General features: G+C 32.2%; 1 protein-coding gene across 1 annotated transcript; it reads left to right on the top strand.

Moving 5' to 3' along the window:
• The first annotated feature begins 6078 nt into the window (after positions 1-6078).
• On the top strand, positions 6079-6672 carry LOC107886604 (transcription factor PAR1). The gene has a single exon (XM_016810622.2). It carries the CDS (start codon positions 6244-6246, stop codon positions 6508-6510), a length of 267 nt encoding a protein of 88 aa, XP_016666111.1. The 5' UTR covers positions 6079-6243; the 3' UTR covers positions 6511-6672.
• Positions 6673-15199: the final 8527 nt, after the last annotated feature.

Genomic DNA, 15199 nt, shown 5'->3' with positions numbered 1-15199 from the left:
TTTCCAAAAAACTTTCTTAAGTTCTCGGTTTAATCCCGGACCATTCTTAATATATGTCTTGGGCCTCGTAGGTCCATAATAGGGACATTATGAATATGATTGATTGGTTTTAATTTGGAACAAAATTTTATAGCCCAAAAATTTCCCAAAAATGTCATGTTCGTGCACAGTAATGCCATGTACCTTGTCTCAGTCTCGGGTACGGGTTAGGGGCGTTATAGTGCTTAAATGGGCTGAAAGGTTATGCATGAAATGGATTGAAATGGCTTGATTATAGGTAAATTTTGGGTTCACACAGCCTGAGACACAAGCAGGTGACTCAGCCATGTGACGCATACGGCCTGGACACGGTCGTATGTCATCTGACGATTTCAAAGGGTAAAAGTCAGTGAGTTACATGGCCTAGCACACGGGCTGGCACACAGGCGTGTGGGGCAACTTAGAGAGTTACACTACTTGGCACACAGGCGTGTGACCCTACTCAGTGAGTTACACGGGTGAGGACACGGGCTAGGACATGGCCAAGTGTCCCTAGTTTGAAAGTTACACGCCTTGGGCTGGTTCCACATGGCCGTGTGACCTCTGTTTTCAAATTTTGTAGCATTTTCCTAAACTTTTCAAATTGTTTCAAATTAGTCCTGAATTGCCTCAAAGTTATTTTTAGGGCCTTGAAGGCTTGATTTACGAACAAAATGCATGTAATTGAATGGACTATAATATGTTTAGTTTATTTAAATGTTAAGACGTTAACTGTTTCTGATTGTATGGTAATGCTCCGTAACCCTAATCTGACGACGGTGACAGGTTAGGGGTGTTACAAGAATTGGGATTGATGGGGATGGAAGAGTTCCATGGAATTTTGGTGACATTTAAATTCCGCGATATTGTTTTCAGTGCATTGCATCGAAGTACCGAGGAGATTGAGTGATTTATCACATTTTAATAGCAATTTTATCTGCATACTGTTATTGCTGGTTTTAACCACGTCGGACTTAGGCCCTTATTATTTTGGTGATTCAGTAGATGTGTTATGAGGGACGCACGGTGTGTAGCAGATTGATGGGTAAGACCTTATTGCATTGTCATTCTTGAGCATGCATATGCATAACTGTTGAAAGCACCATGATTCTGTGAATTTTGTGTACTATTGTGATTACCGATAATCTATTAGTTTTTTTGCTCATTGTTAAACGGGTTTCTTGCATGATTTGTAAGTTCTACATACTTTATTTGCCTTTGATTAATATTCACACTAGCCTTTTTAAGCTCATCCCATTAGTTTAACATTTTTCAATTAATCCACAAGGTTAGGGGCTCAGATTCGGCAATTTGGAGGTCTCGTCTTGATTTTTATTAAATAAAGTATTTAACTTTATATTTTTATTTATTTGGTTTGTAATAATTAATCTTGCGAAATGTGGCATGAGTTAGGATTTTAGAATATATTTAGTTATTGCATGCATGAAAGTTAAAAAGTGGATAAACTAAATAACTGGCTTAATTAATAATTGGTTTTTAAAGTTAGTACTATGATTTTATTAACAAATAATTGGTTTTTAAATAACTGGCTGAATTAAAAATTGAAAAAAAAATTGGAAGCTCTAAATCACAATTAATGGTTAAATATATATTTTTTAGTTTAATGAGAATCTTTAAAATTGGAACTTATTTTAAACTTGGAAAAAAGTGGTGCCCACTACGGTTTTACAAAAAATAAGCGAATGCTTTGAAGAAAAGTTTCTGAGAGTCCGTTGGATTCTTCTACGCCATTTTAGTGGCTGATGTGACGTTTAAAATCCGATCTTAACTTTTAGGCCGAGTTGGGGAGGTTACAAGGATTTTCAAAAAATATTATTTTGAATTAACGAGATCCTTATGTGGCAATTTTACCAACGGCGTTTAAGCAAAATTTCCTTTTTCTAAAACTAAATGGAAGGAACGACATCTCATCCCTATTTTTCACAAAAATTATAGAGAAATTTCTCAAAATTTTCCACAAGTTTCTCTCAAGGATTTCTTTAAGCATCATTTCAATATCGGTAAGTGTTTTCTAACACCAAATTTTGATTTTTTTTTATCATTAAACATGTTTTTCAAATTATTTTCTATTTTTCTCAATTTTTGAAGGTATTTTTTTTTTTAAAGTGAGAAAGCTTCAATTCGTAACCTTAAAGTTGTTTTTAGGCTTGATTGTTGAAGAGATTGAGATTAGAGTCTCACCCATACTAAAATAGGATGATAAAATAGAATTCGTCAACTCGAAATTTTTTCACTCGATTCGATCAAACACTCTAAAATGTTTTTTTATTAAGAAAATTTATTTCGAAAAGGTAGATTTTGAATTATGTGAATTTTGATTCATAGGGCTTTAAGAAGTCAAGTTCTAGGATAAGTTCATATCACGGTCAATTGCTATTCATCAAGTTGTATCATGTTGGTTATATATCAGTTTATCACCTTTCGAATCGGTTAAGGGCCAAACTTGAGAAATTCTCCTTTTATGGACACTTTGTGGTAGAATTTGTTGTTCTAAACCACAATTCCTTTGTTCAAATTGGCATAGAACTCATAAACAATATTTTTGACATAAGGCTGTACATAGCTTACAGACCCAAAGAGACGTTTTGAAGAATTTGATCAATGCCATCGTGTGGTTTTTAAGATTTTTCTCTTTGTATTCACACGATGCTTTTTTTTACTAAAGAGATATTTTGACATTTAAAACCTATACGGCACGAATGATAATGAAGAAATAGGGAAATAATAAAAGGTTGAATGTGTGGAAGTAGTGTAAATAAGACATTGGTGCTCATAAGTTATTTGTGTTTGACTTCAAAAAAAAACAACTCAAATTTTATTCATTAATTATCAAGTTGAGCTCAAGTAGCTCAAGCTATTAATCAAGTAGAATTTGAACACCGTATTCTTGATTCATACGATTTTGAATCTAATCAAGCTTTTCATTTTGATATATATGGAATTACATTTTTACCCTTATTATATAAAATGGTTTAAGTATGAACGAGCTTAAATGAGTTGGAACTGGATTTCGATCTCGAATACAAAAACTGAGAAACAAGCTTAATAAAGCTTGAGTTTGGAAATTGATGTCTGATTGAACTTGAGCCAAATATCGAGCCATAAATTTCAAGTAAGCTCGAGCTTGTGTTTTCCACCATTTGAGTTCGACTCAGCTTGATTACACCATTTTGTTGAAGGATAAAGTAGTTTACATACATACAAATACAAATACATACAAATATTCTATTTTTAATTACAGTAATTAACATAAAATAATATTTCTTATTTAAATTATTGAATATAATTAAAATATACTAACTTATCAATTCAAAAAATATAATAGAAAATTTTCAAATAATAATTAAAACATATTTAACATATAACATGGTTTTGCTTTATGTAATTAATGCAAAGTAATATTATTCAAAATAATAATTAATTAACATAACTAACTTTAATATTAATTAAGTGACAATAAAGATACTTAAAATTCTATTCAAACAATAACTTTGTTTTATATTAATAAAATTAGAATAACTTTTATTTCATTCTAATTATTTGTAAATATATTATTACCATAACTTCTATTAAATTATAATTATTTTAAATGTATAATTATCACAACTATTTTATTTCAACTTTTTAAACTAAGAATTCTAAATTAAATATTATAATTATTTTTAAATGTAAATTTAGTAATATGATGGAAATAAAAAGTATTCTCATCAGTTCAAAATTTGTCCAAACTCATGCTTATATTATATTATAATATATTATATTATATTATATTATATTATATATACAATCCTCAATATAATAACCTCTTTTATATGTCTACCAATATTTTAACTATTGTAGAGAGGTCGATGTTATGATCCTACAACAACATTTAGCATTTAGATTATATTTGGTTGTTATGCACTTGTAATATAGCTCTAGTTATTCACGTTCTTGCAATTTCTTGCTCTACAAATTTCTTTGAGTGGATTCTTCTTATTTAGTTGCATTAATGTACTTATCGAAAAAAAGATATCAATGACAATTTTATAATTAGGTAGTCCATTTTTTTACTTAATGTTAATGGGTGGTGTTAGTTCGAACAATCGTTGAGAAACAAACTAAGTGTTTGGAAGGAACGGCTAAGGGAGTGGGTACTCCTTCAAGCACTACATGAACAAAAAATAAAATAGAAGACACAAAGATTATTTACTTAGTTCGTTTTCCTTATATCTGCGAAGCCTAGCTTAATGAGAAGTATCCACTATCTTTAAACTCTTACACAGTGATCCTAAATCTATCACACATCCATGATAATTTCTTCACTTGTATCTTTGAAGACTAGAACCCTCAGCACTAAATTCACCCCTGTGAGTTTATCTTGTAAAACCACAACACAACAAGTTTTATAATCACATTGCACTCACAAAATATAATTATTCACATGTACAAATTAAGTGCTCTCAATTCTTGGTACATAAACCTATACAAATCTCTCAATTATATGGAGTTGTTTGAGACTTGCTAACATAGAGAAGATCTATATCAATCCCTATAAAAACAACCACATTATACGTTGAATACAATATAATAATAATGAATAAAAAAATGGACTTTTGACAGCTAAGAGTGTAGTGTTCCAATTCAATATGATATCCACGATCTAAAGGATTAAATAAGGTGAACCAATTCGATCCAATCTCCAAACTATGTTTCTCCAATTGATATGATCTTCATTGATGGACTAGATATCATCCATATACTCAACAGAACCTATAAATATCATTCAATAAATTGCCAACATTTCAAATATGAAAACTATCTCAAACAACTCCAATGGTAAAGGAGTGAGAACTCCCTTGGCACTCTATTGCCATTTCTATATTTTTCAACAATCTTCCCTTTTAGCAATTTTTTGAACAAAACATACACAATGGAGGAAGCTATAACATCAAGTAACCTTAGCTCCCCCTTAACATATTGTCATTACTATTTTTTATTTTTTTTTTTGAGATAGATTGACATTTAGACCCTATATGGCACATATGATGATAAAGAAATAGGGAAATAATGGCAGGTTGAATGTGCGGAAGTAGTGGTATAAATAAAACACCAATGTTCACAAGCTATTTGTGCTTGACTCCAAATAAAATGCTCAAATTTGATTCGGTAATTATCGAGTTGAGCTTGCACTCAAGCAACTTAAGCTATTAATCAAGTTGAATTTGAGCATCGTAATATTCAATTTGAATGGTTCTGACTCTAATTGAGCTTTTCATTTTAATATATTATATATGAAATCACATTTTTACTCTTATTATATAAAAATAGCTTAAGTATGAACGAGCTTAATTGAGTTGAAGTTCAAGTTAAAGTTTGATGTTGAGTACAAAAATTAAGAAACAAGCCTAATAAAGCTCAAGTTTAAAATTGATGTCTGATTAAACTTGAATCGAATATCGAGCCTTAAATTTCGAGCCAAACTTGAGCTTGAACTTGTGTTTTCCACTATTTAAGTTTCGCTCAACTCAACTACACTATTTTGTTAAATGATAGAATAATGTACATTCATACAAGTACATATAATTATTGAGTTCAATTAACCAATTTATGAGTTATTAAGTTGAATTAACAAATGTTGTTTTTCTTTATGTTAAAAATTCATAATATAAAACTTCAGAACTTAAAGATTTATCGGGCCAATATTTTTAATAAAAGTTACGAGGGTAACTCTACTTATTAGAGAATTTCCATTTCATAGACAATAATGTCTTTATTAAAGCAAAAAGAGTTGGATTGTTTAACTAAATTCTCAATAAAAGATTAGTGGTGCACAGAATGATGGTATCTGCAAAAATGGGGTTGGGATTTATTGGGCCCCACCGCAAGCCCACGTCCATAAAACGACAAACTAGGGAGAACGTGTGACTAAAACAGGAACATATACGCGTACATATTTTTAATATTTTATGAAAATAAGAGAGAATATTTAATTCATGTCGTAAGAGCCGAAAGGAACATCAAGACTCGGCTCACATGGTCCCTTCTATATCTCTTCTTCCCATCATTCATGCCTCTCTCTCCCCTTCCATTTTTTTTTTGTTACATCAATCATAACTTTTCATTCCTTTGAACACAAACCCAAGAAAATAAAGAGTGACTTCCTTCCTTCCTCCCTGCGTTTTTGTTCTCCATTTAGCTTAAGAAATTTATACACATTTTCTTATGAAACATACGGAGCCAAGGAGCTGCAAAGAGTTTTCTATGGTGAAATGGAGGATGAGGAGGAGGCGGACTGCTTGCAGTGGCGGAGGCAGCACCGGTGGTCGATCAGTTAGAATGAAGATCAAAAGGTTGCAAAAGCTAATTCCGGGAGGGCAATTGATGCAACCGGATCGCCTGTTCTTGAGGACGGCAGATTATATACTGCATTTGCGCTTACAACTTAATCTTCTGCAAGCTCTTTCCAAGATTTACCAACCCTCAATTTAATCTCTCCTTTTCTTTTTATAAGGGTAAAGGTAAAAGTTATTTAAAGATTGAACGATGTTAACTAAAGACTCCAATAATTCAGTCGACATTAATATTCAAATATTTATGTAGATTATATATAATATAGAATTTAGATGGCATTTGCTGCCTTGCCATATACAAATGTACTCTCTTCCTCCTTTTTTTTTTCCTTATAGTAATTATATTTGAAGGTTAAGGTTTTCTCCTAAGAAGTTGGTTTATTCTTCTCTTTTAGTTTGTTAATATTGGTGGTTTTAATTTCCTCTGGAATTCATGCATGTGGGCTACCCATCTGCTGGAATTTCCAGCCTTTGCTCCTTCTTTCTTTCTCGTTTGTTGACTAAATTACACTTATGTTTGTTTAAGTACATTGTGGACATCAAAATTATTGAGCCATTAACTTCTGTTAAGTGTGTAACAATAAGTTGATGTCGAATTTTTTTAATTAGTCCCAATAATTTTAATTTTTCTTTTCTTTTAACTTTCCTTTTTCTTTTTCTTTTAGCTTTCCAGAACGTAAATAACCAAAATCCCCTCCCTAAAACGAAATATAAAACATCAAAACTCATTCTTAAATTCAATCTCAACAAGAAGAAAAGTAAACCCATTATTTATTATTCATGGAAATGTATAAATTTCTCTTTCTTCACTGATACGAAGTGTTCTTTTCATTTTCTTTATCTGCTTAAAGGATTCTCTGCTAAATGCAATTCTTAACTATGTTTAGTTTTATTTTTGACATATTTTCTTAGATGCCACTACATCGATGAGTAATTGAAATTTCTATTTTCTAATAACAGAGTTCTATGTTTGCTTGTTTGGTATATTTTAAGCTAATTGGATTTTATTTGCAACGAGGTTGATTTCTATTATTTTTACTGCTGACGTTCAAAATAAAACGTAACCTTCTTTCTCTTTTAGTTTCGAGCTGGGTTTTAGGAAGTGTTTTTTTTTTGGTCTGAATTGCTTCATTCTGACAATTGTTTATTGTAATCTTTTCTTTTCTTTTTTTTTCTCATTTTCTATTATTTTGATCTCTCTCACTGTATATTTGAATTAAGATCATTTTTAGTTAATATACTAAAGAGTATTTAAAATTTTCAAAAGAATATTTAATTGTGTGTTTTCAAATATTATTTTATTTTACGTTTAAAAATTATTATTTTATTATTTTAATTAATTCTCATTAAATTCACATAGTATTAAATGAAAATTAATTTAAAAATTAAAAAATATTATCATTTTAATAATAAAATCAAATATTATCATGAGTAAAAATAATAGGCCAGTAGTTTACTTAATTACAAAAAATAATATAAAGATTTATTTAAATAAAATGTAGTACTTTAAGTGGTTTTTTAAAAATATATTATCCTTCATTTTTCTTCAATATTGGAGCTGACAATAAGAATTGGAGCTGACAATAAGAAAAAAAAATTTTTACCCCACAAAGCTCAAAATTTCCACATAAAGTTAACTCAATTCATCAAATTCAACGGCCAAGAATTTTAAAATTTTCTAACCCCTTATTTGATGAAGGAGATATAATTAAAATCGCTCAAAAGAAAAAGTGTAGTGACTAACTATACAATTTGATTTAAAATATCTGAAAAGATGACACATTTAGTGAAAGTTAACAACTGAGTGACCACAACATGATAAATAGACGACACTAATGACTATATAATAATTTTTTAAAGTTTGGTAACCAAAACATAAACTTCAACAAACTTAAGTGATTAGCTTGTAATTTATCCTTTTTAATTAAACAATGCATATACAAACAATTGTCATTTGTTATGTTCTTATTTGATTTTGCTTAAATATTTTCTCTATATAAATAATGGAAAATAAGTCATACTTGTATAACATATAATGTAACATCTCGATACCTGACCTGATTACCACGACTGAGTTACAAGATGTCACCTTTATTGTCAGAGTAACTACAATCGATAACATCCAATTCAATGTCAATATACATTTAAGTACAAGTAATTCATACAAATTAAACAATGCAATATCATTTTCGGACCTTATACTTGTAACGCCTTCAACCCGACCTGATTCACCAGGTCCGAATCTCGGGTGTTACTATGCATAACTTAGTAAAATTTTAAAACAGGATATTTTACTTAAAGACTCAATTTCAATGGAACAAAGAAAATTATTTAAAAATAATATAATACATCAGATTTATCATAATTTAATATAATAAAAAAATTTACTGAAAACAAACACGATAAGGCGTAATCCTACCATATGCTTATTTTCCAAATAGCTCGTTATATGCATAATAACCCGGATCGTCGCTTCTCTGGCACATTCCTAGCTTGGTCTTTCTTGGCGAACTCACTTTTCGACAATACCTAAGACATAAACATAACGCTTGTAAGTTACACAAACTTAGTGAGCTTTAATACAGAATACCCCGAAATCTTCTTTGTTGAATTTCTCATCTATAAGATTTGATTTCATCTTTGTTTGGGCAAACACCTTCATCATCTTGGGCTTGCAACTACATGCCAACTATTACACTTATCATATTGATTCTCACTTCACTGCTAGATTGACTTCAAATCTTTCCAGACAATATATTAGTATCTTCTTTCTCTTAGAACAACCAAAATACTTCTCGAAAGAATATCTCTTCAAGGCCCACTTTATACAAACCATCTCTTTACACAAACACTTATTCCAAAACTGTTGTTCACAGACACTATTCATTGGCGAATATTTACAAATTTGGCGAAGTCCCACAATTAGTTGAATACCATCACTTTACTAATCAAATCATATTCTATTTCAATACCCAACACAAACTCATATTGATGATGAACTAACCAAATCATTCAGAAACATTTCTCACAACTCTTGTTACAAAGCACAATAATACCCACGTTAACAAATAGTGCAAATACCATATAATTCCAGAAACAAAATAAGATGCTATTCAAATATGGCGGATACCAGATAACTCTGATTTACAACCCTACATAACATAGATGAAATCAAACCAATGGAACATTATATACCTCTTGTAACTAAGAATACGCCTATATTCCAAACAGATAGATGATCTCAGCAGATACCCTCTTTGAACATACAAATTCATACATCCTTTCAAGAGATTTCCCTTAAGACTCATTTGATTACATCAAAGAACTATTCAAACCAAAATAACTGCAGACATATCATAACCTTATCATAGACTTATCCATCAGAGAATCTTCAAAACTTACCAAGAACTTACCTCAAGGGTGAATAACCACATACTACCATATAGATATCATCGAATACGCCAATAAGATGATACAAAACTTGCCTAAAAGGCTTAGCAGATCACATCACACAATCAAATATATAGATTCACATGTTTACTATCCCGACAAAATTTTACAGAAGGTGTTATGGGTTTCTCCCTCATAGACTTATACATAAGTTCATGTCATGATTTGCCAATTTGATCTATACATTATCCAAGGCATTACCATGAACATTCATATAGTCATTTATTTCCATGGGTCTCAACCACATGGACTTACACATTCTTATGTCATGACCTGCCAGTCCAGCCTTCATCTTATTGGAGGCTACACCATGAATGCTTTCATATCATACATTGCCATGGGTTTCAACCACATGGTCATACACTTATTTTCGTATCATCATCTGTCAGTCTGGCTAGCAATATACCTACCCTACTAGAGGCATCACAAGGGACATTTTACCCAGAATTTACTTTCCTAGGTTTGTTCACGCATAGTTGATCAATTCGTACTTTTCCTATATTAGACTTTACTTGCATACTTACCAATTAACAATCTATTCAAACAGAACTTCGTACATATCATCATTACTATACTTCATACACTTATCAATTATTAAATATGTCATCATCATTTTGTATATACTTCTGCTTGAACTGTTCATATGCAAGAGTAAAGATAGAGACTCATTTAACCTGTAGCTCAAAGTTCAAGGCTTAGACATCCATCTCGACCCGACAGTAACAACTGCTTAAAGAACATATACCCACCATTAAAACCTATTTACATACAATCTATTAACATCAAAATCATAAATAACCCCCATGCAAAGCCTTGTATTCATAATTTACTGCTCATAAACTTCTTAACAGACTTATTCTTTCAAAAGCTTAACATGCAGAGTTATCAAACTTTCCAGGAGGTGGAACATCTATTGATTAACTCAGGAACCTAAACTTTTAGCTTAATAAGGAAGAAATACTATTTAAACTTAAACAAGTGTCACTTAGTTCAAAATTTTTCCTTCTTAATAACTTATAGATTTCGAGATAAACATAAATGAGAATCCTGCATAATGGATATTAGACCAGTCAATCCAGTTTGTTCCTAACCAAGACACTTTACAACCCAACTAGCACAGTACTCAGACAAACAAGGCATACTATACATTTGGCAGCAACTCATACCATAATTACTTTTTTGCTTAACAAAACCTTTTACTTTAAATAACAGAATAACCTGAAATAAAATATTCACTTACTTATACAACGATTACTAAATGCCCAGTTTGCCAAAAGAAGCAAATGGGCAGATTCAACTTTGCCAAACAGATAATTTCACTACAACACGCCTAAATTTCAAATCCACCATACTTAGAGCGTGGCAATACGAGCCTATGAAAGCTCTTTTATTAACTTGGAGTCAAATTGGATAAAATTGTAAAGCATACAAAATTTCAAATTGATGTCACGACTTCATAGATTTCCTCATCACGATGTAACTTTCTAACTAGGGTTCATTGTGACCTTGAGGCTATGTTGTTGCAATTTAAGCCCTGAATTGATTCTCATCGTAATGTTGGGGGTACGTTGTCGCGACGTGCTCTCTTTAATTTAAGAACTTGATTTGGTACCTAACCAAAACTTCACCAACAACATATACATTAATCTTAGGACTTCAATTTCAACCATTGACTATTAAAATGAGCCTAAAATACAAAGTTCAAACATTAAAACTCATCAATTCATAAAATTATCACATATGCATTTACAACTTAACCATTTGCATTAAACAAAATATCCCTAGGTACATGCTATAAGACCAAAATGAAATACACTTTACAAACTTTGTTGAGCCAGAAACGGTAGTCTAGATGCTGACTTCAAGGAATACTTGGACTTACGCATAGAGGAAACAAACCGTATACAAAACAATAAAGCTCAGTGGTACCTTTATGAATCAAGAGATTATAAATTAGTATAAAAGCATGGCAATAAGTATATGAACTCAAATTCTAACTTGTATAAGTTCATATATATACACATGAAAGTGTGCAAATCCCATTAGGTAAGCCATTTTGCTTAGGATTTCAACTTTTTCATTAAAGTTATACTTTTGCTACTCACCTTTCATTTCCATACATAACAAATGCATCAATTTAATCAACTTGTCATGATCTATTCCATTACTTACATTAAACTTACCAGTCAATCCGTTTCTGGAGTCCACCGACTCGTTCATATTCGTTTTAGCCACTAAGGCTCAATTCCATTTACTTTGCATAATAAGATGCATACTTCTCATTTATAATTCATATATGAACATATTCAAAATCTCAAGCATCATGTTAGTTCAATGCGATATATGTTACCAAACTTATTATTAATGACCCTATTAACCTAACTCAAATTTTAAAATGGATACACGAAATAGATAACCTGTGTCTCAATCTGGCACCGTAGTATGTCATCGGATATATTGAAGGAAAGTTACTGGCACACATAGTGCATCATTGGACGAACCGAAACAATTATATTGGCATGCATAATGCATAATTGGATAAACTGAAGCAATCATGCTTCCACGTAACTGCATCATCAGATGTACCAAAGTAATTATATTGGCATATAAGTGCATCATCAAGGAAATCGATGCAAATATACTGGCACATAAGTGCATCATCAACTAAACCAAAGTATAAACCTATACAGTTAATATAGTAACCAATTTTCAATTTCATCACATAGTTCAATTCACATCCCATCATTCTCAATTTAACATCATTTCATCATATAATGTAACATAATTCAGCTCAATTTCATACCAATTTCCTATATTAGTTGTAACACCCCGAACCCGAAACCAACACCGGAGTCGAACACGAGGTGTTAACTGGCTTTAACCCCTTACAAAATTTATTTTCCAGACACTGCCCAATCTGTGTACTAGTCGTTTTAAAAATCATATCTTGAGTTTCGTAACTCGAAAATCAGTTTCGTAATTTTTCCCAGAAACTAGACTCATGTGCCCATCTATGTATTTTTTTCTAGAATTTTTGGTCGGGCCAATTAGTACAGTTTATTAGTCAAAGTTCCCCAAGTTGCAGGGGTCGACTACACTGACCTTTGCCCATTACGACTTGAATATCTCCCTGCACGGGGCTTCAATACTGGTGCCGTTTGTTTCTATGAAAACTAGACTCAGAGAGGAATCTGTACATATATGGTACGACCCCTAATTATCTCTGGTTAATTTATAATGAATTTCCAAAGTCGGAGCAGGGAATCCAGAAACCATTCTGGCCCTGTCCCACAAAAATCTGATTATCTCTTAATATACTGCCCATATGATCTTTTCGTTACTTCCTCATGAAAGCAGACTCATCGAGCTTCGATTAAATAATTTATTCATCAATTAATTCCACTCCTACTATTTTTAGTGATTTTTCAATCTCATGACACTGCTGCTGCCAGCATCTGTTACGAAAGTAACTAGGTCCATTTCATGCCTACCCTTGATCCAACTCAATCGAACATTCGTGCCATTTTCGCATGGCTTAAAGTTTACATGCCATAATTCTAACACAACGTACTAGCTTATACATGCCAAAATGATCTTCTAAGCACACTAAGAAGAAAGTACCAAAACTTGCTATCCGGTGTGATGACTTCGATGACGGCCCGACCCCGCAAAAATTGATGAGTCCAAGCAACCTATAATGGGTGGCAAGGAAACACCGGGTGAGTTTATAACTCAGTAAGTCATAAGCAATGCTCTACTATACATCAATAACATTATCACAAGAGGAACAAAATGGAATGAGACAATTTACTCCATCCATACCGAACCATGCCATAGTTCCTCCAACCTACCGATTCAATTTCATATCAATTCATGCATTCACAATTCATATACTCATCAATAGGACATTGAAGCATTTTCATAAATCAATTTATTTTCGTTACAATCAAACAACAAAACGGCCTTTCACCCATCCTACGATAAATTTTTATGTACGTGACTTCAAGTATAGTTGTCACATAGGTTCAACTTACCGAGCTCAACACCAAGTATACGCATAGCACATATTAGCCATGTACTCAAGACACTTACCCGATCCGCTGTCCGCGATCAACTCAATAGTGTCGCACACATAGTGTCCATAATGATTCACGAATGTATATTGAGCCCGCACACTCAGTGCTATATAATCAACTCGCACACTTAGTGCCACGTAATCAAATCGCACACTTAGTGCTACATAGTCAGACTCGCACACTTAGTGCCGCATGGTCAATTCGCACACTTAGTGCATCATATTCATTTCGCACACTTAGTGCAACATAGTCGAATCGCACACTTAGTGCTGTACAATTTCGCCAATGTCATGGTCATAAATGGTTATCCCGCACGTTTAGTGCCGAGATCAACAACTCATTACATCTTACCTCTTTTCTTTCATTCAACAATTTCATCATCACATACGTACATGCATATATATATATGTACATTTATTCATTCCATTCAGCATCAATACATAACATTATGACCATTGAAATAATACCAACTACATGCTTAATGACTTACCTCGTGTTGGGTAAGACGGTTCCAACTCGGCTACTCGATAACCTTTTCTTTGCCTTTGCTCGATTCACCTCCTTTAACTCCTTGAGCTAAATCAATAATTTAACTAGTTTAACCACCTTGCTAAATATTTACAATCCAATTTCACATGTATATGTATGTTAGTATATTCGGCTAATAACCTCATGCAACTATCATGTCATCAAAAAAATCTAATCACACATGCACATGCATTAGGTAAGTTACCTTTGCTAATTTTAAACCCAACATCACACAAGCTCTCAAGAGATGGCCGAATGCCTCTTTTGTTACCCAACTAATCATTCAACAATTCCATCCCCTTTACCACCCTTTTATGCCTAATTATTTAAATCAAGATAAGGTCATCAACATGCCTAACCATAGCCGAATGTACAACATTAATCTATCACCTCTATCTCTTAAATACTATCAAGTTCATTTACTTCTAATTTCTTAAGTTCAACATCTTAATGCCCATTATAGCTACTCCCATAATCTACATTTAAAAATCGGCAACACCCACATTCAACTATCTTAGCCGAATACTCCTCCACACTTAGACCAAAGTATGCACATTAAACTTAATACAACTTTCATTATACCTTTCACCCTAAAACATAATTTATAAATCTTACCCTTCCTTCCATGTTTCGGTCAATTATTCAAATTACCTCATAGCATGAACATTTTTTTTTTCAACTAATCTAGCATGCTCATTCGGCCTTAACAATGAACCTCTTCTCATACAAGGACAAAAATAAATCAAATGAACCTTCCATCTAAACCCCCTTTCT

The sequence above is a fragment of the Gossypium hirsutum genome, chromosome A03, assembly GCF_007990345.1.
Source record: "Gossypium hirsutum isolate 1008001.06 chromosome A03, Gossypium_hirsutum_v2.1, whole genome shotgun sequence".
In the NCBI taxonomy this organism is placed as follows: domain Eukaryota; kingdom Viridiplantae; phylum Streptophyta; class Magnoliopsida; order Malvales; family Malvaceae; genus Gossypium; species Gossypium hirsutum.
Note: the sequence above shows the minus strand (reverse complement) of the source record. Positions and strands in the feature narration are given on the sequence as shown.